General features: G+C 58.5%; 1 protein-coding gene across 11 annotated transcripts in view; it reads right to left on the minus strand.

Moving 5' to 3' along the window:
• Positions 1-27,594, minus strand: part of AGRN (agrin) — a 114,903-nt gene that overhangs the window by 17,077 nt on the left and 70,232 nt on the right. For 10 of the 11 annotated variants that reach the window (XM_064678453.1, XM_064678456.1, XM_064678455.1 and 7 more), the window contains 21 exons: positions 26,404-26,619; positions 24,971-25,195; positions 22,941-23,165; positions 22,584-22,790; positions 17,419-17,640; positions 14,766-14,960; positions 13,361-13,561; positions 11,698-11,843; positions 11,449-11,554; positions 11,015-11,128; positions 9,279-9,443; positions 8,456-8,599; positions 8,225-8,349; positions 7,712-7,817; positions 7,099-7,482; positions 6,828-6,962; positions 5,346-5,473; positions 3,460-3,574; positions 3,037-3,156; positions 2,144-2,473; positions 136-328 (listed from right to left, as the gene is read on the minus strand). In XM_064678453.1, the coding sequence (XP_064534523.1) occupies positions 136-328; positions 2,144-2,473; positions 3,037-3,156; positions 3,460-3,574; positions 5,346-5,473; positions 6,828-6,962; positions 7,099-7,482; positions 7,712-7,817; positions 8,225-8,349; positions 8,456-8,599; positions 9,279-9,443; positions 11,015-11,128; positions 11,449-11,554; positions 11,698-11,843; positions 13,361-13,561; positions 14,766-14,960; positions 17,419-17,640; positions 22,584-22,790; positions 22,941-23,165; positions 24,971-25,195; positions 26,404-26,619 (3,802 nt within the window). Of the gene's footprint in view, positions 1-135; positions 329-2,143; positions 2,474-3,036; positions 3,157-3,459; positions 3,575-5,345; positions 5,474-6,827; positions 6,963-7,098; positions 7,483-7,711; positions 7,818-8,224; positions 8,350-8,455; positions 8,600-9,278; positions 9,444-11,014; positions 11,129-11,448; positions 11,555-11,697; positions 11,844-13,360; positions 13,562-14,765; positions 14,961-17,418; positions 17,641-20,553; positions 22,558-22,583; positions 22,791-22,940; positions 23,166-24,970; positions 25,196-26,403; positions 26,620-27,594 lie in introns of those variants that run through there. The other variant, XM_064678461.1, reaches the window with a different exon arrangement.

The raw sequence follows: 27,594 nt of genomic DNA on the forward strand, positions 1-27,594 counted from the left end.
TCTCCTCATCTCTTTGATTTCGGGTCTCTCAGAACGCGAGTCCAAGCCCTGCGTCCTCCTGATGTTCTGCGAGGACCATTCTGGCTGGAGCAGCCCACCTTCCTCCCCACCAGCTGGGGCTGGCAGGGCACCCACCTGAGCTCCACGAAGCCGCCCACCAGGGCCAGGGAGATGAAGTCCTTGCCCCGGTTCTGGCCGTTGTAGAGCAGCAGCCCCCCGAGCTCCAGGGTGCGGAACTCCATGGCGATGCGCACCGTGTGATACGCCTTCATCATCTTGAACGCCAGGTAGGACTTGCCCCCGAAGCTGGGGATGAAGTACCTGATAGCTGCAAGAGCCAGGAGAGGAATGAAGAGGGGACAGAAGGACACAGAGCCTGATGTGAGCCCGGGAATGTTTTCGACCTGTCCGGACACGGAGCTCTTGGGAAGGGGCGGAGAGAAGCTGGTTGTCTCCTCTGAGCCCACGCTCACCCCATCACCACCTCCCAGACACTCACACTGGTACCCAAAACCCCTCTTGTGATGCCATTCCCCCCAAAGATTGCTCCCAGGCTTTAAAGATCCGTGGTGTTGCTCCCCCAACCAGCTCCTCCCAGTTAAAAACCAGTGCTGCTGGTCCTTTCCGGGCCCCTGTGCCATCATCCGAGCTCTGCTGCACACACAGCTCCTCGTAACTCAGCTTCCCTGCTCCTTAGATAATTTTTATCTCTCCTCCCAGAATCCCACATGACAGATTTACATTCATCACTCCAGGCTTTTGTTCGTCGTGGCTGAGGTTTTCCAAGAGATCTGAGAGGCCAAGCCCTATTAAAATGAACAGGGCTGGACACCCACAGCTTGGAGCGCTCCAGATTATGGCTTTAGGGACAAAGCTTTTCAGGAATAAGCACTCCCAGCCGCCCAGAGTCCCCAGCATGACCCCAAACTGCCAGTGGGGGCTCACAGTAAATAACAGCAGCTCTGGGTAAGCGTGCTGCCAGTCTCCAGCTGCTTGTTAAGCTGCTCCAAACACTGGGAAATAGAGGCTGGATTATCAGAACACATCTCCCCGGGCTGGAGAGGATGGTCAGTGCCTGGCTGTGTCACTGGCAGGCAGGAGCTGTGAGGGGCAGTGCCCCGAGCTGAGCTAACACAGCAGCAGCTCCCAATCCCCCGGTGCTTCAGGGCACTGCTGGATCAGGAGCAGAGCCAGGGGGAAATCACTCCTGGCACCTCGCAGCCTTTTACAATGAATAGCACATGTACAACCTGCTGTGGCAGAGCTGAGATTACAGTCCATTAAAGCAGCCCCTGCAGTGCCAGTGCCAATTCCAGGGCCAGGTTTGAACGTTCTCCCCATCCCTCCATCACCAGCCAACTGGAGTCGCCCAATGTGGGATGTTCCCGCTCCAGGCCAGGCTGGACGGGGCTTGGAGCAACCTGGGATGGTGGGGGGTGAGCTCAGAGGTCCCTCCCCACCCCCCTCTGGGATGCTGAAACCCAGCAAGAGTTCTGAGATGCTGGAATTCTTCTATGAGGGGATGTTACAGACCCTGGCTCTGAGGAATACAACATTACTGTTAAAGGGACAAGGGGTGCCCTGTTCCAGAGCTCTGCCTACAGATGTTCTGTACTAATGAAAAGATAACAGAAAGGACAACTTAGTAGTCATGAATTAGATAGAATGGACATCCAGGGAGATGAGCAAGCTGAAGCAGAGGAGGGTTTCACAAGCTCCCAGTCAGGAAAAGTTCATGACAAAGAGGACCCTCTTGAGGCTGAAGGACCAGAAAGACCATCAGAGGACTCCCTAAAAGGACAGCCCTGTCTCAAGCTCCGCCTAGACTCCATCTATTAGGAATATGATAATTAGATCATGAAATTAAATGAATATTCATGTATAGATGTTGTAATCATTCACAAAAACTGTATAAATTACCTGGCTTTTCACTGAGAACTTCGGAGCTAATCTGTCCAGCTCTGAGCAAAATCTGTTTGCCCAGACTTGGTTTTCACTCAGGAAAACCATCAGGGGGTAGAACTGCCCCTGGCTAGACTCCCCAGCGTTGCTCAAAACAAATACCTTTGCTGTTAAAGACTCAAAACTGTCCCTGAGCAGTCTCGTTTTGGCATCAACGCCATGGTGGGTGGGGGGCACTCACTTTTCTCACAGACAGCCCCTCCCTTGCCCGCGGGGCAGCTGCAGGTGAACTCCTCGCCGTCGTCCTCGCAGGTGCCCCCGTGCAGGCAGGGGTGGGAGTCGCAGGGCCGGGGGGGTCTCCTGGTGACGGGGGGCTGCCGGGTGGGCTTCCTGCGGGTGCTGGCGGCCGGCAGGAGGGTGGGAGGGCTGGGCCTCCGGGTGCTGCCGTCGGGGCGCTGCCCGCGGGCCGTGGTGACGGCGGCGGCCGTGGTGGCCCTGCGGGTGGTGGCCGGGGCCATGGTGGTGGCCGTGGTGGTGGTGATGGTGGTGGTGAAGAGCCTGGGGATCCAGTCTGGAAGAGGAGAGAAGTTAGTGCTCTGCAGCCCTCTCCGGGGGCAGGGGCGGCCGCGCTCCCACGTGCCACGTGTCTTCCCTGGAAAATCACTGTTCCGGGTTTATCAGGATGGACAAGGCCTGGCCACCTCTTCAGGAGCACCAGGACAGGCTCCCTTTCCACTGCCACGGTGCAGCAGTTGCCATGTGCCAATGAAAAAATGGGGCAATTCTACCCTCGGATGGTTTTCCTGAGTGAAAACCAAGTCTGGGCACACGGATTTTACTCAGAGGCCCCTGGCACAGGTTGCCCAGAGAAGCTGTGGGCCAGGTTGGACAAGCCTTGGGGTTGGGTCCACCGTGGCAGGGGGGGTGGAATGAGATGAGCTTCAAGATCCCTTCCAAAACATTCCATGATTCCCTGATTCTGCACCACCCTCTGCACCCTGGCACTGCCTGGGGGAGCTTTTGATGGGTTACTGCTACAGACAAAAAGCCCTGGCAAGAGCAGAAGAGCCACCCTGCCCATCTGAAAGCCTAATCCAAGCGAGGGGGGGCCGGCCACAGACAGAGGGGACTCACCAAAATCCATGAATTTGACGTGCTCCTGCTGGGGCTTCTTCACCAGGATGGTCTTCTTCTTGGAAGCTTTGATCTGCTTCAGCAGGGCCGCTTGGATATCAGCTGCCGTGTAGGACGTGGCTGCTCACAGCCAGGAGGAGGAAGGACAAGAGGAAGAGTGAAGATACAAGCCCACCCAGCAGCTCCTCTCCCACCTTCCTAAAATTTGCCAGGGTTGTGTTTTCTGCCCAGCAAAACCAACAGAGCTGGGAGTGGGTGAGCCCTAAGCTGGTGCCTGGAGGCCTGGAAGCGTTTTCCTTGGGAAAGGAGCAAATTTGGATGTGCTGTGGGAGAGGAGAAGGTGTGTTTCTCCAGCTGGCATTCCCACTGGGAATGCCTGCTCCCTCCCCAGGCAGGTGGGGGTGCCCCAGGGAATGCTCCTACCTGGGTCGAAGTGGGACTCCACGAAGACACGGACGGCGCTGCTCTGCCCCAGGTCCCGCACACGGATGCTCTTGAAATCCTTCTTGACGTCAGAACTGCGGAAAAGCTCGTCCAGCTGCTCGGGGGGAGAGGGAGGAGAAAAGGGAACAACCTGGTTAATGGGGATGATCCTGAGGAATGGATCTTTCCGGGGAAAGATCTGGAGTCTCGGCCGGTCTCCTTGGTTTCAACCCACAGGGGTTTGCATCCAACCCTTTGCAAGACACAGACACACAGAGGACAGGGCTCTGCTGTGCTGGGTGACGATTCCAGGTGGTCCCTATTCTTTAAGGTAAGGACAGGATCCATAAATAATGTGGGACACCCCGTGGTACCTGTGAGGAGGAGCAAAACAGAGCCAAAGCAGAGACACCTTGTGCAGCTCATCCAGGGATTTTCTATTGTGTGGCATCTAAGTCTTCCTGATCTCTTCCAAAGCTGTGTAAACCTGCTTAGGCACTTTGGAAAATCCCATAAAGCCCTATTCTGCATCTTTAAGTACCTGCCTGCCTTTTAAAACTTGGCTCTTGGATACTGCAGGATTTGTCTGAAGTCACATGAAGGAGACAGTGGCAGTGCAAGGCTCACAGCAAGTCAGGGCTGTAACACCCCTGCCAGCTGTCTGTCCAGGCTGGTCTGTCCACCAGTTCCTTCCCCTGGCTTCCAGGCAAAGACAGAAGACAGTAATTAACTGATTAATGGTCCCATGGCACAGTCTCCCCCTTTAAATCTGGAATAGTGAGCAGAGGGGTGAAGGAGCACATCACATCCCCAGGCAGGCTGCACAGGGAACAGGTCTCTGCAGCACAGGGCTGTGGCAGGAGCTCTCAGCCCAGCCACAGATGCCTTTTGTGCCATAGTTTCATGTTGCCAGCCTGGGAAAACAGAAACCAGCAAAGGCCCTTAATGGATGAACCCGTGAATGAAGCTTTTGTGTGCACGTTTCCATCCTGGGCTGTACTGGGAAACACTGGTATTGTGCTGCAGAACTGCAGGAGCCAGCTGGTCCATGTGCCAGGCACACATCTGCTGGTGTGACTGCACTGAGGGCTTGCCAGCTTTCTGTGTGCAGCTTGGAACCCGCTCTAAATATGTTGACGTCCTTGCAAAGATGGTTTGTGTTTGCTGTGCCACCCTGCAGGCTCCAGCAGAACGTTGTTACCTCGCCCAGCACCGCCTCAGCACCCCCAAATGTACACTCTGCCACCCAAAATCCACCTACTCCTGCAGCTGGCAATGCAGGGGGTTCTCCTCAGGGATGGGAGGCTGGATTCACACAAGTAGCTTCCCAAGCTCTGGAGCTGAACCACAGGGTGAAGGGGTTCTGGATGTGTTTTTAACTCAGGGTTTTTCCTGGAGATAAGGACACTTTGGGAAATCCAAGGGGTTAAGGCAGAACCTCTTGCCTGAACTGTCCCACCACCGTGGTCAAGCTGAAGAAGGATTTTGGACTCAGAAGGATTTTTTGACCCAGCACAAAGGGAGGTTGTGGCCAGGTGGGGGTCAGTCTCTTCCCCAAGGTAATAGGATGAAAGGAAATGGCCTCAAGTTGCACCAGAGGAGGTTTAGATGGGATATTAGGAAAAAATTTCTTCACCAAAAGGGTTGTCAAGCACTGGAACAGGCTACCCAGAGCAGGGGTGGAATCACCATCCCTGGAAGTGTTCAAAAAACACGAGGACGTGGCACTTTGGGACATGGTTTGGTGGTGAACGCAGTGCTGGGTTAATGATGGACTTGATGGCCTTGGAGGGCTTTTCCAGCCCTGATTCTGTGACTCAGTGACTCCACTGTGTGGCAGGGCCCCCTCTTTTGCCGAGGACAGAAGATCCCTGCCCTGAACTCACCGCGCTCTCGATGCTCCGGGCCGTCTCCCCAAAGAGCTCCGACTTGGGGTCAGCCATCTCCGGGGTGTAGAACAGCTCCTGGCCTTCCACCTCCTCCAGGATGAGGACTCCTTGGAAGACTTTGGTAGCTGTGGCAGGGAGGGAACACAGGACAAACACCTTTAGTTTGGGTGGGCAGGGGGGGAGGCGTGAGGCCGAGAGCCGCCAAGAGCATCCGAGTCCCTGGGGAAGGGGGATGGCAGTGTGTGGGTAGTGCCAGTGCTGGGGTTAGTCTGGATGGGTCTGGGAGAGCCATGGAGGATTAGTGTCACAGGGTGCTGGAGCAGATGGCAAAGACCAGGCTGGAGATGGCAGCTTTTACCATACGGGTTCCTCTGAGCTCCGGCCCGGAGAGCAGCCCCCCTGCACCAGCTGAGTGACAAGAGAGACACGTTAGCAGGACAGTCAGCATTCCAGGACCAGACATGGGCATGCACAGGGCACAGGAGGGAGAAACCTGGGCTCTGGACAAGGAGAAGACCTGTGCTGGGAGAAGGAAGGACAGAGCCTTCCAGGCCAGCCCTGCCAAACCCGAGCGAAACTGCGACAGGTCCCTTCCAGGGGGGGCAGTGGGATGCAGAGGATGGAGAGATCCCACTGTGGGTAACCACGTGGGAGGGTCCCTGCAGCTGTTGGGGGTTGAAAGGGGAATGTGGTGTCCAGAGGAAAAGGGGGTGTCCTGCTGGAAACCACAAGGGCACTTGGGAAGGACCTCAGTGAGGAAATATCTGGGACACAGCCCCAGAGCACCGATTTTCAGGGTAAGAAGGATGGACATCTGACAGAGCAGAGGTGGGGCTGTGCTTCCTCAACATGTGGAAAGGGACTGTGAGCAGGAAAAGAGATTCCAGCTGGATCAGAGGAGCAGAGCACACCCCTGGGAACCACTGTGACAGTCAAGCAGCTCAGAGACCCCAGGATGCCCAGCAGGGACCCTGGGGGTACAGCTGCTCTCCCCCCAGCACCAAACTGGTCCTGGCCCCAGCTCCCTTTACAGTCACTAACACAGGGAATCCAAACAATTCCCTCCTCTACCCTAGTGCCAGTGGAGAGATTGGCAGAAGCCTGGGCAAAGCACTGGTCAAATTTTTAAGGCTGTAGCAGTCAAGGAGGAAGGTGGTCACCTGAGGGAAGAGAACAGCAGTGCTCCGGCTGCCCACGTGAACAGCAGTGCCCACCTGAGCAGCAGGGCTGGTTGCTGGGGGCTGTGGCAGGTTGGCACCGTGTCTGCCAGCTGCTGTGGCTCAGCACATCCCCGTGAACACCCCCTTCAAGGGACACGCCAGCCCCCAGAGGGGGCACGGGACCGTCCTCGCTGCCAGCCGGGCAAGCACAGCGCCACGCTGCCCTCCCTGCTGGGCATCTCCCCGTGGCACCCCACATCTCAGCCTGACTCCTGACCCCCACAGGGACCCCCAGAGCCAAGCCCCGGGACAAATTCACCTGGGCAGTTGCTGCCCTCAGCGTCGGCAGCCGCGGTCTTGCCGTCGGAGCAGCATCCCAGCGGGGCGTTGTAACACGTGGCCCTCTCCACGGCCGGGGTGGACATCACCTGGCCTTCCTCCACCTCCTCTTCCCCTGCAGGGGCACCAAGAGGAGCGTTCACCAGCAGCAGTAAGACCTCCCCTCTGCGTCAGAGAACGGGGCTGAGCCACAGCTCACACACCCACAGGGTTTGGCCGGACCCACGAGCGGCCCTGGAGCGCCCACTCACCGGCAGAGCCCGCCCCGCTGGACTCCTGGTCCCCGCTGGCACCCATCTCCTGGTCCCCACTGCCCTCAGCGCTGCCCGACTCCCCGTAGGCAGGCTGGGGGGTGGCCAGGACCACCGGGGCGGTGGAGAGAGGCCGCACCGTGGCCTTGTGCCCGCCGTGGGTGGCCCAGGGCGTCGTGGCCGGCCTGGCCGTCGTGACGCGCCTCGTCGTGGGGTGACCCCGTTCCGTGGGCTCGGCTTCCAGCGGCGGGGAGCTGGTGGCCACCTCGGTGGGCTCTGGAGCCTGGGTGGTGAGGGGCAGGGGCGGGGGGAGGATGAGCCGGTCCAAGGGCAGCGTGGGCAGCGGCGTGGGAGGCGACGGGTGGCTCGTGTGGGTGATGGACTCTGGAAGGAGCAGCAAACAGGGCGAGTAAGGAGGGGGGCACCTTCTGGGAAAGGCTGGCAGTGGCACTGGGAAGCAGGTTGCAAACCCGTGACACTGGTTGGGAACCCTCAGGGCACCTGCCCTGGGCAGGAAATGTCAGGAAATGCCCTGGCACTGCAGAGGAAAGCAGCCAGACCTCAGGTCACGAGGCTGGCACTGCCCCAGCCCCCCAGAGCAGCGGGCACTCACCATGGCACTGCCCCACGTGCTTCACCGTGATGACCTGGCCCTGCCTGCAGGCGATGGTCCTCAGCTGGCACTGGTCCCCGTAGGTGACACCGTCAGAGCCGCACACCTGGGGGGCAGAGAGGACACGTGAGCTGTGCCTCTGTCCTCCTCCGAGCAAAAGAAACTCGTCTCTAAATGCTGGGAGAATTCTGAGGCAGAGGGGACACGTGAGCTGCACCCCCTGTCCTTCTCCAGGCAAAATAAACTGGGCTCTAAAGGCTGGAAGGATTTGGAAGGAGTCCCTCCGAGGCACAGAGGGGATGGTCTGCACAGAGGGACCCGAGGTGGGCTGTGGGAGGCCAGAAGCAGAGCAAGCTCAGAGTTATCAGGTAGGGGACAGAGCATCCAGCTCTGCTGGGAGACATCTACCCTTGCACATCCCCCTTCCCCACGCACCAAGGCAGGGACACAGATGAACCCCCACAGGTCCCTGCTCGCCCCCCTGAGCCCCCCCAGGCTGCCTGTCCCCCAAACCTTGGTCATGTTGGCCTCTGAGCACAGCGGGGACGGGCACTCGCAGTGGGCAAAGCCGTTGACCTCCACGCACGAGGCCCCGAACTCGCAGCTCATCTCCTCGCAGGATTTTGGGGCCGAGGGGTCTGGTGGGGTAGGAAGAAGAGGTGATCAGAGCACACAGAAAGCAAAATCCCTCCCCTCCTGGTGCATCTTAGCTCTCCCAAGGACCCGTTCCTTGGTGCCCCTCACCTTTCTCGCAGCCAGTCATGCCCAGTTTGCTGCCGTTGGGGCACTGGTTGCACTTCATGCCAGTGATGCCAGTCTTGCAGGAGCACAGCCCCGTCATCTGCTCGCAGTCATCCCGCACTGACCCCACGGGGTCGCAGTTACAGGCTGGGAGAGAAGGGCAAAACCACACTGTTGTGCTGGGGGGTTCATGGAGCCGACTGCAGCCTCACCCGGGTCCCTCTGGCACGGGGCACGTCACCCAGCTCTGCAGGACAGCTGCTGGAGGTGACTTACAGGGGGACAAACAGTCACTGCATGGCTTGTGATAGGACAAACAGTTGCTGGAGGACTTACAGTGGGACAGGCAGCTGCTGAAGGTGACTACAATGGGACAGTGACTGACTGGATGATTTACAATAGGACAAACAGTGACTGGATGACTTAGAATGGGACCAACAGCCACTGGAGCTGACATACAAAAGGACCAACAGCCAGTGGAGGACTTGCAATGGGACAAACAGCTGCTGGATGACTCAGAATGGGATCAACAGTCACTGGAGGTGACTTACAACAGGACAAACAGCCACTGGAGGACTTGCAATGGGACAATCACTGGAGATGATTTATAATGGGACAAACAGCTGCTGGAGATGACTTGCAATGGGACCAACAGCCACTGGAGGTGCCTGACAACGGGACCAACGTTGGGGCTCACAGTTTTAACATTAACACCCTGACACCGGCCCCGAGCAGGCCATGGGGCCGTGCCCATGGGAGCAGCAGGATGAGGGGTGCTGACGCCCCAGCCCTGCCCCGGGTGCTGCCCCAGCCCCGCCCCACTCACGGGTGCAGCCGCTCTTGCTGTCGGTGACGATGCCGCGGAAGTTCCAGAAGCCCGGCTCGCAGCGGTCGCACTTGAGCCCCCCCACGCCGGGCTTGCAGGAGCACTGCCCCGTGCCAGGGTCACAGGAACCCCCGTAGGAGCCGTAGGGGTTGCACTGGCACGTGCCTGTGGGCAGAGAGAGCTTCAGAGAGGGGCTGAGCCAGGGAGGAGCCCCCGAGCTCCGGCCAGGGTGAGCTCGCGCTGGGCAGGGGGAGGTTCCACCAGCTGCTCCTGCTCCGAGGGGGAACTAAACCTCCAAGGGATCAGCCTGCTGTCATCAAGGACTCCTCTCTCATTACCATCAAAGGGGAAGGAAGCTATTAGAAGTTTATTATTAATTCATTAATTAGGAACTTGATGGAGGGGAGCGATCCAAAGATAGACAGAGAGACGCTTCTCCTCACCCACAGGGAGCAGGGGAAAAGAGACACGGGGAGAAAGGGAGACCTGGGGAGCAGCCAGGAGGGTGCCATGAGCACATCCCCACACTGCCAGAGGCAGGGAAGTGGCACATCCACGGACAAACCCGCCCCAGGGGCTTCAAGCTGCTGGTTAAGTGGTAATTAGCCCCTGATGAATGATTGCTGCCAGCACAGGGACACAGGTGGGACAGAAACCAGTGGGATACTGAACCCCAGTGAAGTGGGAAGCTGTGCCCATGGACTGGAGGGCAGGATTTCCACCAGAGACACAGAGGATCACCACTACCAGTGTGGTGCTAAAACCAAAATGCTTGTGTCCTCTGTAGCATCACCCTGACTGTCTCCTCTGCCCAGCACCCACCTCAGCCTGCAACACCCCCCCTACTCCTGGCAGGACACCTCTGGACATTCAATGCTGCTGCTTTTGAAATTATCCAGCACATTACACAGGACTCCCCCCTCATCAAACAGGCATTAGCCCAGCACAGGCACAGCACGAGCTGTGTCTCCACGGGGTGATGTGTTCCCTGCCAGGCAGCCACAGCCTCAGCTGTTAAAGGCCTTGCTAATGCCTTTCAAAATGCTCCTTCTGGCCCTGATAATTATTTAATAAATATTAATGAAACGCTGGGCAGCTCAGCTTCCTGCACAGTGCAGTCACCCACCAGTCACCGGTCCTGGGGTGGCCTGTGGGAGGTCCCCAGGTGAACCTCCAAGCTCTGTTCCACCTCATCCTGCAGCTCAGGGACACGTGGAATATTCCTGTCACTCAGGCTGGTGAGTCCAGCAATGGGCTGAAGGCACCAGTGGCACAGTCTTGGCCCCAGGGGCACTTCTGGGGGCATCCAGACAAGTTCTGAGCTCCCATCCTGCCTTCCTGCATTTCAAAGGGATTTGGGCCTGGAGGTTGTCTCAGAGCTTTTGGAAGGACAAGAGCATCACCAGTAGATCCAGAAGGGGAAGCACACGTGCTGGGAGGTTGTAGCAAGGTGGGGGAGCTTGTTCCTCCTCCCATGTAACAAGTGACAGGACCAGAGGAAACGGCCTCAAGTTGTGCCAGGGGAGGTTTAGATGGGATATCAGGGAAAATTTCTTCACTGAAAGGCTGGTCAGGCATTGGAAGAGGCTGACCAGGGAATCACCACCCCTGAAGGTGTTTAAAAAACACGTGGGTGTGGCACCTGGGGACAAGGGTTAGTGGTGGACCTGGCAGTGCTGGGTCAAGGGTTGGACTCCAAGGTTTTAGAAGGCTTTCCCAACACAAAATCCACTCACTTGGGCATCCTGCTGCTCCCACTCCGAGCGCCAGGGTCATGTTGTCTGGGCAGCAGCCGTAGATGGTCTGGCTGCAGTGCACAACCAGGAGGGGTGGTGGGGTTGTGGCAAGGGCTGCAGAGGAAGGCAGAGGGGTACAGGTTATTTTTGGCAGGCAGGACACTGCTGGGATGCGTGGCCAAGGTATGGATGGAGCAGCAGGCAGCAATTCCTGCAAAACCACCTGGAGATTCTGGGAACAGGCCACGAGGAGAGGTCCTGCCCTTAGCCAGGGAGAGCACAGGGCATGGAACAGGAAGGATGCAGCGGGATCAGCAAATGAACAGGGACACAGTGGGCACTTCCTTGCTTATCCACAGGGAAAGGGCACCAGGCTGGGCACCCCCAGAGCTTGTGCCAGCTTTGGTGGGGAGGGCTGCCATCAGGGGACTCACCACGACAGGCTCCTTGGCCAGTGACATAGAGATCCTGGCGCTTCTCACACCGTGTCTTCTTCAGCTCACACTCGTTGGCGTAGGTGACACCATCGGAGCCACACACCTGCCAGGACAGGGAGGGGCAGCCGCTCAGGGCAGCCCCTGGCACGGGAAGGCGGGTTCCCTATCCCATGGGGTGCCCTCTCCTGGCCCAGGGAACCAAGGGAGGAGAAGAGGGGAGGGGAGGGAGGGCGCAGGGGGGCTCACCGGGCTGCGGGGCACGGCCAGGCAGGTGAAGTCGCACACGCAGCGATCGTCCTCGGCGTCCTCGTCCCACCAGCCCCCGAACTGCCGGCACCGGTCCTGCTCACACTCGCTGCCATCCCCGGAGCCAGAGCCCCCCGAGCCACACTCTGCAAGGGAGGACCACCCTGGGGACACAGGGCTCAGCCCCAGCACGGGGGGGAGCGGAGGGGATGGAGCCAAAGCCCTGTCCTGGCACCAGGATGTGCCCACAGCTGCACACACCCGCCTGAATCCGAGCAGATTCAACCTCCTCAGCACAAGCAACCCCAAAATCCCGGGCCAAATATATTTGGATGCTTATGCCCAGCCGTCAGGGAAGATCCCTCTCTCTCTTGGACAAAGCAGGTTCTCCCACCATTGACTGTGCTGAGCCAACACAATGAGAACTGCAAACCTGCTTTAGCCTGAGGTTTTCCTCCTCCAGCATCACTGCAGGAGCCAAACCAAGGCTCCTGCAGCTCCCTGCAGCTCAGCCAGCTGACAGCCATGCACGGGAGGGAGGGCTGCCACCAGCCTTGGTGACAATTTAACTCCATGCTTTGATCCCACTCCTTTTCCTGCTCTCCCAAACGTGCCGTGCACAGGGAGATTGCTGCTGCCGATATGGAGAGCAGAGCAGAGGAAGGGATGGGGTTTGGGTTTAGAAGTTCGGTTAGGGAGATATTTTAAGTACCTAAAGCCTGTCCCCAGCCTGGCTGCCTCTCTGTAAGATGCTCAGAGCTCCAGCAGCAAGAGAGATGTTGCTGATTTCAAAGGCTTCTTAAAGGGGAAGGGTAGGGGGGGAAGGGAAACCTGGCCCTTTTTATTGAGTGATCAAAGGTTGGGATTTGGCATTACACAGAGAATTATTTAAGCTCTTCTCCCAGAGGGACATCAACCTGAAATTCCCCAAGGAGGGCTGTGATCAAACACCATGTTATGTCTTCCTCTCTCCTTAAGCTCTGCCATGCACTGAAGTCCTTTCCAGCTTGACTACATGTGCAACGAGCCAGGGAATCTCAGCTCACCGGAGCGGGGAGGTTTAGGTGCCTCCCTTACATGAATTCAGCCAGCAATAACCCACAGCCTTCCCCAAACTGGGAAAACTCAGCAGGTTCTTAGCTTTTAGCCTGGTACAGCCAACCCCACAACCTTCCCTGGCACTCAGTCAACAGCACCATGGAATGGGTTGGGTTGGAATGGACCTTAAGGATCATCTTGTTCCAAGGCCCCTCCTGAGGGCCAGGATGCCATGGGATGTCACCCACTGGACCAGGTCACAGGCCAGGCCCTCAAGCAGCCCCAGAACAGAGGGAAGCAAAGCAGCAGCTGCGCTCCCAGCCCCAGGAATGGCTCTGTTTCCCTGGATGAGACCCTCCAAAGCGTGACATTAAAGCAGCAATAACTCCTTGTCCACCCAACCGGGCGGCATCACCTCCACATTGCTGGGTACAGGGGAAAGGGGGGTGGCAGGCGGGGTGCTGAGTGGGCAGGAGGCATTGCTGGCACACTGTGCTGGGCATTCTGGGGGGCTCACAGGGCACCGTGCCCGAGCTCCACACAGCAGGGCTCCCGTGGCAGCGGAACCCTCCGTCCCCCCTCCCTCTCTCCCTGGTTCATGCACCCCCCACACCCTCACACCTACCATCCTCACAGGGCCCTGTCCTGGCCACCTCGATGCTCTTCTTCTGCTGGCAGGAGGCCACGTGCAGCTCGCACTGGTTGTCGTAGGTGAGCCCGTCGGTGCCGCACACCGGGGCCGGGGGCTGGCGCTCGCAGCGCGGGCACACGCACTGCCCACCCACACAGCGGCTGCCAAAGGAGCACACCGTGCTGCCACACGACTCTGGGGACACAGGGGGGAACACAGGCAGGCGTCACGGGGGCTCTCGTGGCCGGCTGAGCAGCGTCACACAGCTGGGGACCACTGATGTTGTTGTTTGATTTGATCGGTGCAAAGGCTCTGCGACGGTCAGGTGCCCACCCTGAGCATTCCTGACCACCCCCATCAGCACCCACGGGCACTGTGTGCCCACCCTGAGCATTCCTGACCCCCCATCAGCACCCACGGGCACTGTGTGCCCACCCTGAGCATTCCTGACCCCCCCATCAGCACCCACGGGCACTGTGTGCCCCCCCGAGCATTCCTGACCCCCCATCAGCACCCACAAGTGCTGTGTGCCCACCCTGAGCATTCCTGACCCCCCCATCAGCACCCACAAGTGCTGTGTGCCCACCCTGAGCATTCCTGACCCCCCCATCAGCACCCATGGGCACTGTGTGCCCCCCCGAGCATTCCTGACCCCCCATCAGCACCCACGGGCACTGTGTGCCCCCCCTGAGCATTCCTGACCCCCCCATCAGCACCCACGGGTGTGGTGTCCAACAATTCTTCCTCACACCACTAAGAAATCCCATTTACTCTCGTGGCGTGTTCTGACTTGAGCCCATGGAGCACTGAGGGTCATCTGTCACACTCAGGTATTCTCTCCCGAATTCAGGGAGGATCTCCACGAACCAGCTCAATCCCTGGAACATCAGACCCAGCTGGACAGGTTTTATGTGGCTCGAATCATTGCTTTTACCCAAACAGCTTTTGCCTTAATGAAGAACCCGGCCAGGGCTTTTAATTCATTAAGAAATTAGCACAGACATTTCCCTGGGCTGGGGAGTGGGGAGGAAACGCGGGAACAAAGAGGAATTAACCCCAGGGGATGGGGGCGGAGGGAAAGCCGTGTGTGATCAAACAGACCCTCAGTGCTTTCAGTTCTGATGGTGGCCATTAACACGTTTTTAGCCCAATTTCTTTGCTCAGCCCGGTGGATGCTAATCCAATTTCTCTACCAAGTAACGTGTGTGTGGGGGGGGAGATACCACCTACAATGGGGAAACAACTAAACCAGCTGGGGATAAAATTCCTCCTAAGCCACATGGCAAGACCACGCGGGACGAGGCGAAAAGTCCAAGCCGAGTGGGTGACCCGCCGAGCCCCGGGTGGGCAGGGCCAGGGGGGGCGAGCGGAGGGATGGAGGGGACCTTGGCAGACTCACTGCAGTCTCCCTGGGCGGCCACCAGGATGTTGGTCTGCTGGGTGCAGGCTCGGACGTGCAGCTCGCACTCGCTGCCGTAGGTGCGGCCGTCGGAGCCGCACACGGGCTGGGCAGAGGGCACGCACTCGGTGGGGCACACGCAGCGCCCCGTCTCCGCCTCGCAGATGGCCCCGAACTGGCACTTCCCGCAGCGCTCTGTGCGGAGCAAAGGACAAAGCCAGGAGGTTAAAGCAGCGCCGAGGTGGGGGGCGTTGGCTGAGCACAGAGCAGAGACTGCACGGGCTGGAAGGGACCTGAAAGCCCGTCTCGTTCCACTCCCTGATGTGGGTGGGGACACCTTCCACCAGACCAGGTTGCTCCAAGCTGGCGTTGGACACTTCCAGGGATGGATCTTGGAGCACCCTGGTCTAGTGGAAGGTGTTCCCTTCCCCCATGAGATGGGCTGTAAGGTCCTGTGCAACCCAGCCTTGGACACTCCCAGGGATGGGGCAGCCACAGCTTCTCTGGGCAACCCGTGCCAGGCCCTCCCCACCCTCACAGGGATGAATTCCTTCCCAATCTCCCATCTAAACCTACTAACGCAGATCTAAACCCACCCAATGCAGAAATGAAACCTCCCTGCTCCCACCTCGAGCCCCTGCAGACACCACAGCTCTCCGGGAGCAGCAGCCCCAGGGCAGAGTGGAAGGGAGGGAGTGAGGGCAGGGATGTGGGAGGAGGGAAAGGCTGGGAGGCAGAAAGGCAATAACTACTTGTAAAAGCCATCAGGGCCAGGAGTAACGTGCTGAAATGTCCCCGTGGCTGTGTGCTGGTAGAGCCAGAGAGGAGGTGGGAGAGTGTGGGGCTGAGAGTAATTATGGGGAGCAATAAATCAGCCCCAGCCCCGGGAGGAGCAGTGGAGCCTCCCCAGCAGCCCGGGGGAGAGAGCCAGCAGCATTCCCACACGGCACAGCAGCAGGATGGGAAGAGGAGGTTGCCTGGGAAGAGGGATACCACAGTCCCCTCGTTCATCAGGGCACCAGCAGCGCTGGATGCAGGTGTAACATCAAATGTCACAGTGCCACCTCCCTGGAGGGACCCCCAGCCTGCCGCAGACACACAGGGCACACGAGGGCAGGCTGGGGGCAGAGAAGATGTTTATCATCCTGACAACTCCCTCTCCAAGCAGCTTTCACTCCTTGCAGGAGAGCCCAGACTCCAGCCAGCACCTCTCCTGACTCCCGGGTATTTACTAATTCAGGGCTTCATTTTCTCCTTCAGACAAACACCCCTCTTTTTTCCCCTCCCTACCGGTCATTTCAGGAGGAATTTGGCTCCAAGGTGGTTTTCCCTTCTCTTTCTTTCACACGGCAGCTGCTGCCTTGGCATGGGGGAGGGAAGATGCACCAACCCCCTGCTCGGTTCGTGCTGTTGGCCAGGAGGTTTCTATCCATGGCACAAATCCTGCAGCCACACACGGGCTCTGCAGGTCAGGGGAGAGGATGCTCAGGGCAGCCAGCTCCTGAGAGCCAGCCTGAAGGTTTGGGACAGAAAACTGCATTTTGATAAAACTGTAACTAGCCCAGCTCTACCTGAACAGATTCTATCCCAGGAGAACAGAGTCAGCCCGGGCTGTGCCTGTCTGCAAACACTCTCTGACTGGCAAAGCTGGCACAGAGAGTGAGCCTGCAGATGGAAGTGCCTGGAACAGGCTCCCCAGGGCAGTGGGCACAGCCCCAAGGCTGCCAGAGCTCCAGGAGTGTTTGGACAATGCTCTGAGGGACAGGGTGGGATTGCTGGGGTATCTGTGCAGGGCCAGGAGTTGGACTCTGATCCTTGTGGCTCCCTTCCCAATGGGGATATTCCATGATTCTGTGCTGTGTAAGGGTCTGAGTTGTATATACAGGGTGGGTTCTTATTAGGGAAGAGGATGAACCATCCTTACTTCATCCTGTGCCTCCAACCCAGGCACCTTCTCCCCAGGGCACCCTGGCTAAGGCCTGCTGGGTGAGGGGACAACCCACACCTGCCTCCCCCCAAGCTTTCCTTGGTGAGGAAGGCAGCGTTCAGGATGGACACCAGATTCTCTCCCACCACCTTCCTACTGAACCTGGAGACACACAGCCCCAAACCCCTCTCTCCCCGTGGGCACATCTGTGCTTAACTCACTGCCTACTCCCTGTAAGGAAAGAGAGGAAGAAGGGGGAAGAGGGAGAGGAGGAGAAGGAAGGAGGAGAAGGGAGGAGAAGGGAGGAGAAGGGAGGAGAAGGGAGGAGAAGGGAGGAGAAGGGAGGAGAAGGGAGGAGAAGGGAGGAGAAGGGAGGAGAAGGGAGGAGAAGGGAGGAGAAGGGAGGAGAAGGGAGGAGAAGGGAGGAGAAGGGAGGAGAAGGGAGGAGAAGGGAGGAGAAGGGAGGAGAAGGGAGGAGAAGGGAGGAGAAGGGAGGAGAAGGGAGGAGAAGGGAGGAGAAGGGAGGAGAAGGGAGGAGAAGGGAGGAGAAGGGAGGAGAAGGGAGGAGAAGGGAGGAGAAGGGAGGAGAAGGGAGGAGAAGGGAGGAGAAGGGAGGAGAAGGGAGGAGAAGGGAGGAGAAGGGAGGAGAAGGGAGGAGAAGGGAGGAGAAGGGAGGAGAAGGGAGGAGAAGGGAGGAGAAGGAAGCCCCTTGAGCTCATTTCTTACCACAGGGCCCCTTGTGCTTCACCCTGATGTCCCTCTTGAGGACGCAGGCCATGGAGTCCAGCTCGCAGGGGTTGCCATAGGTGCGGTTGTCGGTGCCACACACGGGGTCGTAGCGGCCCTGGCACACCTGCTGGCACTCACACACGGCCTCCTGGTTCTTCACCACGCACGTGGCCCCAAAGGTGCACTCCACGCTCAGGCAGGGGCTGGGTGTGCCCAGGTCTGCAGAGGGGACACAGAAAGGGCGGCGGGCTCAGCCAGCTGAGCTCCCCCCCCCAGCTCCCCCCCGGGCACTGAGCACAGCCAGGCATGCCAGCAGCCCCAGCCACAGCACCCCCCCACCTGCCTCTCCCCCAAAAGCCACAGAGCTCCTGGCCTTGGCCCCAGCCCAGCCCCTGCCCCCTCCATGCCACCCCGACATGCCCGGCTCAGCGTCATCCCCATGCTTGGCAGAGGTTAGGGATGGGAAGCAGGCACAAGATCTTCTCCCTGCACGCCACTTCTCCCTGCACAGATCTTCTCCCTGCTTCATCTCCTCCACCCCATCCCCGTCCCAGGGACGTTCTGCCCCTAGGAAGTGAGATCAGCAGCACTCACAGAACCTTCAGTAGCCCAAAAGCTCACACAGAGATAGCTCCCTCCACAATATCCATGTCCTCGGAGTGCCTGTCCCCTGAACAGCTCATCCTAAGCCCAGGAAGACCTGGCTGGAGAGGACACCTGCATTTGGCTCCACCACACCACCCATGTCTCTCCTCTCCCATCCCCTCCTTGTCCTTCCTCAGCCCAGGGAGCTGCCGTGGGGCAGGATGAGGAATGTCCTCCTTTCAGCCCAGTCCTTGGGCAGGTGGCTCCAGCAGAGCCCTGGGACTCCCTGGGGATGGGCAAAGCCCCCTGGCACGGGCTGCAGGCTGGGAAGCAGCATTCCCCTCTGCTCAGCCACGGCCAAGCAGGTGGCACCTTCCCCGTGGGGATGCTCAGGGGTGACAAGGTGAGCAGCCAGCACTGAGAGCAAAGAGCAAAGGCCGCGTCCAGATCCCTGGTACAGCTCTGGAAATGCTAGCAGGGAAAGCCCTGGGGTCCCTCCCAGGCAGGAATACCCCTCCAAGAATTGCCCCCACCATCCAGGAGCCAAGCCAGGCAGCTAAAAGGCAGGGGGGACAGACCCAGTGCTGCCCAGTGATGCTTCTCGTGCCTCCAGACAAAAGCCCCGAGGACCTGGGGCAAGGAAAGGACACGGATTTGATCCGTGCTCAACACTGACAAGGACACAGGACAAAACACAGGTGGGGAACACACAAAGCAGCCAAGAGGAGATGGAGGCAACAGGCAGACACAGCACAGCCCCACCAACACCCAGCAGCAAGGCAGGCACAGAGGGGAGCGTGGTGGGAAAGGGCCCTCCGGAGCCTCTGGAGTGGCACTGGGCACCTCCCCTGCCAGGACCACAGAGCAAGAGCAAGGTTTGAGCCCTCAGGAGCCTGGCTGCATGCTGGCAGCCAGGGAGGAATGGCCCAGCACGGGCACAGGCACGCCCAGATCAGGGATCCTGCTCTTTGGGAAGCACCTACCAAGTCAAAACTTAGAGCTGAGGGTCTGCAAAGGAACAGGGGAGAGTGGGACAGTTCAGGCACAAAGCAACTGCTCCAAGCCAGCCTTTTCAGCTGTGTGCCCAACTTCCCTGCAGCTGAGGAGTGTGTGAGCAGTGCCCAGGGATGGGGAGCAGCAGAGCTCAGCCCTGTGGTGCTGCTCACATCAGCCTCTGCTTCCCTTTTGGAAACATCCGTCCCATAATCGTGTCCCCCAAGCACAGAGACAAAAGTCTGCATGGAGAAAGTGCCTCTGATGGACACAATCAGGAGAGAGGCATGAAGCAAATACACTCCCTCACCTGAAATCCAGAGTCACGCTCCTGCCTTGGGGAGCAAAGGAGCAGCGAGTGGGAGCACGGGGAGGTGCCAGCCCTGATGGAGAACGGGGCCCTGACACTCCCTGCCCTTCTTAAGCAGGGAAACGGGCAGAGATGCAGCACATGAAGTTCCTTCACAGCCCAAATCCCAGGCTGTGAAATCTCACACGCAGCCCTGGGCACCTCCAGACATCACTGGGAGTTTTGGCACCACTGTGGGTGGATGCAACCAGGACCTACTGAGCTGTGCTAGAATCAAGACCTGCTTTGATTCCTGGCCCTTCTCTATCTCACAGGTAGAGAAACCCAGGCACAGAGAAAGCAAAACGCTCTTTCTGCACCCTGGGAGACTCCAGGGCACCTCCTGCCCAGCTTGGAAGTGTTGAAGACCAGGCTGGATGGGGCTTGGAGCAACCTGGTCTAGTGGAAGGTGTCCCTGCCCCTGGCAGGGAGTGGGACTGGAGGATATTTAAGATCCCTTCCCACCCAAACCGTTCCATGCTTCTGTGCAGACACCTAACCAAGCCCCTGGGCACACTGAGCAATCCTGCCAGCCCCAGCTGAGGATGCCCATGGAGAAGAGGCTCTGAAGCTGCCTTGGAACCCATCACACCCCATCAACCCCTGCCTGTGACACCCAGCGGGCTCCGGCACCAGCTCCACAGGGAAATATTCCTAGGGAAGAACCACTTCTGAGCACAGAGAGCTCCTCAGTGCTTCCAAAAGGCACGTGGTACTTTGCTGGACACCAGAGAGGGAAGCTGTGATCCCTGCAGAGCCCCTGCCCAGGGGGTTGGCACAGACAAGCAGGACACACACTATGGAGAGCAAAGGGACAAGCACCGCAGTCCCAGGCAGGCAGAAACTCTGGGAAGGAGGAGGTGGGGAAGAAAGGGGGGTTAGTTGGGGGCAAAAGGAGAGGTAAGATCAACCAGGAGCAGTCCAGAGTGATGCAGCAGCCCAAGAGGGGCTTGCTAAGGAGAGGGGAGCTCACAGCACCCACCTCTGCTCCCACTCTCATTTGCCTCGAAGGGTCAAGCACCGGACAAGACCCCAGAGCACTGCCAGGCATTCCCATTCCAGCAGCGAGAGTTTGGGGCCAGGGATGGGAGCAAAAGCAGGGCAACCTCTCCATCCCGGGGGCTCTCAAGCAAAACTAGAGAGGTGGGGAGCAGTGAGAAGAGGCCAGGACTGTCACTGGCCACGAAGAAGGGGGGAGAGCCGACCTCCCAGCAGAGATGTCCGGGTAGGGAGCAGAGGGTGATGCGAGGACACAACTCCTTCCTCCACACAGGCAACACTGTAAAACACAAGACACAGACGAGAAAGGAAAGAGAGAGAAAGAAGGAGGGAGAAAGAGGGGAGGGGGAGAGCAAAGAGAGGGAGGGAGGGGAAAAAAAAGATGCAACTACAGACACCTTCCTTCCCTCCACCTCCTGTCCACGTCGGCCTCATCCCATCCCTCCTTCCTCACCTGCACCATCACGGTGCCAGAATAGAGAAGGATTAAAAACAAGGCTTTTTTGGACTGTTTTGTTTGGCTTTGCCTCCTTTGCTTGGCTGCTGGAAAAGACAGCAGAGAGCCCAGAGTCTATTAGACAGGTATGTGTGGGAGATCAAAACACTGCCCATTCTAACAGGCTCCTTCATTCCCTCCCTTTCCCACCTGCTCCTGCATTCTCCCAGCACCAAGGCATGGATGAACTCAGCAGCACTGAGCTCACAGAGGATGCTTTCCTAAGCTGATGGGGAGTGAAAAAGCTGCCCACACCTCATGGGGGCTGGTTACAGGACTGCCTGGAGCTGTCACACGGGCTTTGGAATCCCAGGCTTTGGCAGACAGAGCCCCAGCTTTGATTGATTCCCCCAGATTATGACCTTTTTTTTGCTGCCATCCCACAAGGACGTGGTTCCTGAAAGCAGATGGGCACATCTGCTGTCCTCACCTGGAGGAAGAGAAGTTGGTGGGAAGCTAAAATAAAGTGAGATGGGGAGAGGAATGGCAGGTGCATCAGGACCACGTCCTGCTGTCTGCTGGCCTCCCTCCATGGAACACGGTGGGAATGATGCATGGCTGACAGCAGAGTCACAAGCAGCACCAGTTCCCTGCTCATCCTAGAAATTTGGGAAGCCTCAGCCTCTAAAGAAGGCACAGGGAAGGGTTTGTGGAGGGCCCAGGGCAGCAGGGCTGCAAATAACCACCCCCTGGCCCTGCTGCTGCGGGATCCCAGCCTTCCCTGTAGGGAAAACTTGGGGAACTGACTCCTAAATATTCACCCACCAGAAACACAGGCAAACAGACAATCCAAAACAACAGCTGTGATTGTATTGAGTGTGATTTTGGGAGCCTGACAAACGGTTTTCAAGCAGCTGGGTCTGGCAGCATTAAAAACCTACAGCAGGAGCACAAAGCCAACAAAACAGATCCGCAACATGGGGCCTAATTCCCAAGTACTTCAGGAGGTTTAATGCAGCTGATACCTTATAAAAACATCAGCTTAAAATATCAGGACACGGTTCCAGAGCTAGTAAAAACCAAATGGAGCTGAAAAGAACAGTCCTTCCAAACTCATACAAATCAATCCAGTGATTGCATTTCAACACCTTTCATTTTCCGTGTGATAAATTTAAAACTGGACATTCCCAACATCCTGGGGACCCAAAGCCCCATCCTATCACATCCTCCTGAAAAAGATCCATTGGAAAGGTCAAAAGCTTCTCCTAGAGACAAGACAAAGACATGGTGAGATCTCCAGAGAGCAGGCACGCTGGGAAGAGTTCCTCATGGAGAGCACCTGGAGCTGAGAGAAGCAGGCAGGCATGGAGGGGGGAGAGCATGGAAGGAGCTTGGAGACTGGCACTACCCTGGGAGGAGGAATGAATGGCATGGGCTGCAGGGAGCTGCGTGGTGGTGGATGAGAGAAACCAGCTGGACGTCACGGACAACAAAAAGATCCTCCCCCATGTTACTGAGCACGTCAGACAGAGACGAGACCACGGGGGAACACATGCACACAACAACACAAGGACTGCTGGAAGGAGAAAGAACAGGGATACTGAGGGCTTGTTGGGACACGAGACCAAGGAGACCCCGTGGCTTGCTCGGTGGGCACCACCCACACTTACCTGCAGCTCCTCCCTGCACGGAAGGACGGGCACAAAGCCGCCGGCAAGGAGGGGATGACGCCGGGAGGGCACCGGCGCCCCGGCGGGTGGGGGTACCAGTATTCCCGAGGGCAGCCAGTGCCGTGCTTACCACAGGGTCCGCTGTGCTTGACGGGGATGGCAGCCTTCTGGTGGCACTCTGCCTTCTGGCGCTCGCAGTCGTTGCCGTAGGTGCGGCTGTCGCGGGCGCAGACGGGCCGGAAGGCGCCGTCGCAGGCGATGCGGTCGCAGGAGCAGCGCGCGGAGCCGCGGCGGTTCAGGCACACCCCGTTGAACTTGCACTCGTCCCTGCACTTGTCTGGGGGTTGGGGGAGAGCACGGCACAGCACGGCTCACATCTGCACCCCCAGGGATATAGAGGGGACAGGGGATGGCGGGGGAAGCGGGACGCGGCGGTCGCGCCGGAGGAAGGTCGGGAGCACAGGGAGGGGCACGGAGAGGTACTTACCCTGCTGCTGGCACTGCCCTGAACGCACCTTCTGGATCTCCAGGCCCCGGATGGCCCCCGAGCGCCCCATCACGCACTCGTTGTCGTAGGTGATGCCGTCGTCCCCGCACACGGGCTCCCTCCGGGGCGGGCAGCCCTCGGGGCGCGGCAGCAGCTCCGCCCGCCGGGTGCGGGGGTTCACCCGGCACACGCGGTTCATGTCGTTGAGGACGCCTTTGCAGGGGTCTGTGTGCGGAGCAGGGAGTCAGGCCCCGCCATTCCCTGCCCGGGGAGGTGTTTCCCAGGCTGGGCTCCTTCCCTGGGCAGCCCCAGTCACTCCTGTGCCTTCCCCCCTGGCACTCGGTGTGTGCTCGGCTGGTCCCTCACTCTGGGCTCTGCACACGCAGGACTCGGGTTTTACTGGGCTGCCCACACACCACGGGCACGTGCCCTTTCCAAAGGGAGCACTGATGGCATGAGCCCTGCCTTTTTGCCCAGCCTGAGCTGCTTTCACTCCCCTCTGTTTCTCTCCTGAGCCAGGAGAATCTCCAGAGTCCAAAGGTGGGCATTGCGGGGTGTTTGGTACTCCCATCCCACTCCTTCCACACTCCCTCCCTCCCTGTCTCCCCAAAGTGCTGGAAGAGCCCTGAAAGCAGCCAGGGCCACAGGCTGCCAAGCCCCACAGCTCTAATCTAAGTTTAGGCTCTAATCTAAATTTAGGCTCTAATCTAAGCTTATCTGGATCCCCCTGTCTGATGAGCTGAGCTCACTTCAGCCACACCAAAGACACGGGCAAAACAGGTGCCTCCTGCCCACTAATCCCTGCTGGAGCCCTGGGATTTATCCCCTCCTTGCCAAGCAGGCACCTGGAGAGTGCTGATTCATTGTCTGCAGCTGCAGAAGCACCACGGGATGTTCCCAGCCTTTAATCCCACTCGTCTGAAATCCAGGCTGACAAGGGGAGGCAACAGTAAAACAAAGAGGGATGTCCCTTCTGGCCATCCCCACATCCCCATGGCTGGCCCAGGACAGGGTCACAGCTGAATTCTTTTGCTTTGCCCATTTTAGTGTGGAAATTAAGTGGTTGCCTGTCCCTGCTCTGCCCTGCCCTACCTCCAGCACATCCTCCAGCCTTACAGCAACACCCAACAGAGTCCAAATAACCCCTTTTTTCCCCAGATTTTCAGGTTCTACTGCCCAGCTGCTCAACCCAGGCTGCCTGAGCTTCTGCTGGTGCCCAGCTGAGATCATGAGGTGCTCAGAAGAGGCCCAAAGCTCATTCTCTGCCCTAGAAACCTGGAGCACCCAGCGTGACATCACCTCCTTCACACCTCCTGCTTGCACCCCTCTTGCCCCACTTGGAGCGGTGAAAGCACAATTCCAGCTCTTCCAGGTTTCCAGCCTGCCCCAACACACTCCCACGCTCCTCTCCCTGGGGTCAAACACTGGTCTGGCACGTGCCTTGGCTGATCTCTTGGTTTTCCTAATGAATACAGCTGCTTTTAATTACCCAGTGCCCACGAGCCAGAGAGGAATCCACCCTCGGAGCTCGGGACTGTTTGTGCTCCGGGATCTGTGCCTGGCAGGATGCTTTAATTAGCAGGAGCTGCCTGGGATGCTGGTGAGCAGCAGGCTCCCTGCCAAAAGCACAGCCGGGGGACTGCGGTCAGGGGAACAGCAGGAGGGAAAGGAGGTGGCACAGATGTTGGAATTGCTCTCTAGGTCAGTGGGTCCTGAGCACGAACAATTGCTGCGGGGGAAGCACTGGCTTGCTCTGAGTTTCAGAAGCTGTCACACACAGACTGATCTTTTTCTCCCTAAACCGCCCCGTTTCTGCCCAAACCAACATTTTTTGCTGTCCAAACTGACCTTCTTCTGCCCAGACTGACCTTTCTGAGCTGACAGCACCAGGAGCACAGCCACGTTTTCCTCCCCGACCCGTCCCCTTTCCCACTGGTTTTCCCTCAATATCCCTAACCCAGGTGGAAACATTTTTAAAACCCTGCACCCCCCAGCTATTCAAAGGCCCCAGGGAGGGGCAGAGGACTCACCACAGAGGCCATCAAACTTCTTGAAGACGTTCTCCTGCTTGTCACAGGCGTGCTTGTTGAGGTCGCACTCGCTGCGGTAGTCGCGGCCGTCACTGCCGCACACGGGATTCTCGGGAACGCCGCTGCAGGAGGACGGACACACACACTTGGCCGACTGGCCATCGGTGGAGCGGACACAGGTGCTGCCAAAACTGCAGGTCACCTCTGCACAGGGGTCCTTGGAGCCTGTGGGAGAGAGCAGGGGGCACGGCACAGGCGTGAGCACGGCGAGGGCGCTCCCGCTCCGCGCTCCTTCCTCCCACGGGACAAAGAACCCCCAAGTGTCCCGGTATCAGCCAGGCAGCCCTACCCCTCCAAGTGCCCAAAAACATGCACAGCACCAATAGATGGCCTCCCATCAGCTTCAGTCCAGCTGCTCCTGAGCAGAGCTCGTCCCCCCCCGATGAGTGGTGACGCTTGCCCACGGAGACAGGCGGGATGGTGAGGCTGCAGGATCAGCCCCAGCCCCACAAAAGGGAGCTCCCTCCTCACCTGGCCCTTCTCCTCTCCTCTCCAAACCTCTGAGCCTCACTACTGCAGGCTCCCTTCCCTGCACAGGCTCTCTGAGAGCCTCTTGCTCCAGCCTTGAGGGTCCTCAAGGCACCTCCTGCAAACCTTAATTAGAGAAAGAGCTCGAGGAGCAATTTCCTCACAGATGAGGAAGGGCCAAAATTTGCCAGCTTTTTTTTTTTGATTTTATTTTTTTTGCCTTTTTTTTCCCCTTTATTTGTCACTTTATGATTATGATTTTAAATAAATCTCTCAGTGCTCTCTCTCCCCTGTGCCAAGAGCCCCAGCAGGAGGGCCGGGTGTGGATTTATTGCAGAGCCAGCACGCCGAGTGAGGGAAAGGTCAAGTTAATTTACTCAAGAGATGAGGAGACCGGGGGGTCTCATTTACACAGCTCCTTGCTCACAGCTGGTGAAGGCCAGGCTGGAGAAGGGCTTTTATCAGCCCACCCAGCCCCTGCATGAGCCAGCTCCCACTTCCAGCTGTGGCAGATGTGACCCACCCTGGGGAGGTGGGGTGGGGCAGCAGGTAGAGATGTCCCCTCCCCTTTCCTAAACAGCCTCTGGCCATCATTTCACCTTCTTACTCCACTCTGCTGATCACCAGGGCAGTGCTGGTGATTCCCTCGGTGTCCCCTCCCATCCTCCAGGACATTGGGGATGCCCAGGAGTGGGCTGTTCCTCTGGGGCTGCCATGCACCCCCTGAACAGCCTTTGGCCATCACTTTGCCTTCTTATTACACTCTGCTGATCAGCTGGTGATTCCCTCCGTGTCCCTTCCCATCAGACACGTCCCCATCACCCAGGACCCCACCAGTGATGATGTCAGTGAGCTCAGGACAAGTCTCCCTGGACCCTCCACGAGGAGATCCTGTCCTCACTCACCACACGGTCCCTTGCTGATGACCTTGATCCTCCTCTGCTGGTTGCACTGAGCCTTCTCCAGCTCACACTCGTTGCTGTAGGTGGAGTAATCAGAGCCACAGACAGGGGCCACCACGACAGGACAGGCTGTTTTCTTGCAGACACAGGAGGCCTGGGAGGGGTCGCTGGAGCTCCTCTCACACACGGCCCCGAACCCACACAGCATCCCCCGGCACACTGCGGGCACAGACACGGAGAGGAGGGTGAGCCACGGCCCCTCTGCCCACAGGAGGGGTCCAGAGGGATGCACCCACCCGTGCCAGCCCCCTCCCTTCCCTGGCAGAGCAGCCCACACCACCCAGCTCAGGACAGGGAGTGCTACAGCCCTCAAGGGTACCCAGACTTCCAGGAGGATGCTCCAGGCACAGCAAGGTCCTTTCCTGGCTTAGGGCAAGGATTTCACCACCTTGGCACGTTGCCTCTTGCTGCCTGCCAGGGGCCAGGGGGTTAAGCTGGGTTCTTCTCCAGGGAGACCATGGGTGACACATTTGGGGTGTGGGGGCACCCAGCCACAGTTCCAGAGCCACCCACCCCAAAGCCACGAGAACAAGGGTGTGCCCCACCAGGGCTGCTGTACCCTGGGCTCCCCACTCCTGCCTGTGCCCAGCAAAGACACAGGCAAGCTCAGCACCTGATCCACACAGCACAGAGGCCACGGGGAAGGGCAGCAGGGACTGGTGACTGAGCCCTGCTGCCCTTTGTGAGGCAGAGGGTGTGCCAGGCACCTTCATCCCACACGAGGCTAGGGAGAGAAAAGGCTGGGGTGCAGCACAGCCCAAAGGGAACTAACACACCCGTGCTCTTGTCCCCTCTGTGCCCCTTCTGCTTATTGTCAGCATGACCTGGAGAAAGAAAGGTCTGTCCCCAGCCCTGCAGCCCAGCAGGGAGGTCGAGGGCAGCAGGGAGGCACCTCTGATCCCACTGCACAGAGGAGCATCCCCAGCACACCAGGAAGCTCCACCCAGGATCCCTCTGATCAAGCTGAGTCTTCCCCAGCACAGCTGAAAGCATTTTCTGCTCACCAGCAAGGGAAAGGGAAGGCAGGGAAGGCAGAAGGAAACGTCCTCACCTGTCTCAGTGTGGGACAGATCATCCCACACACACACACACTCTGCTTGATTTACTGCCGTGTATGCAAAGCAGCCACACCAC

Source organism: Pseudopipra pipra, chromosome 22, assembly GCF_036250125.1.
Source record: "Pseudopipra pipra isolate bDixPip1 chromosome 22, bDixPip1.hap1, whole genome shotgun sequence".
NCBI classification, from domain to species: domain Eukaryota; kingdom Metazoa; phylum Chordata; class Aves; order Passeriformes; family Pipridae; genus Pseudopipra; species Pseudopipra pipra.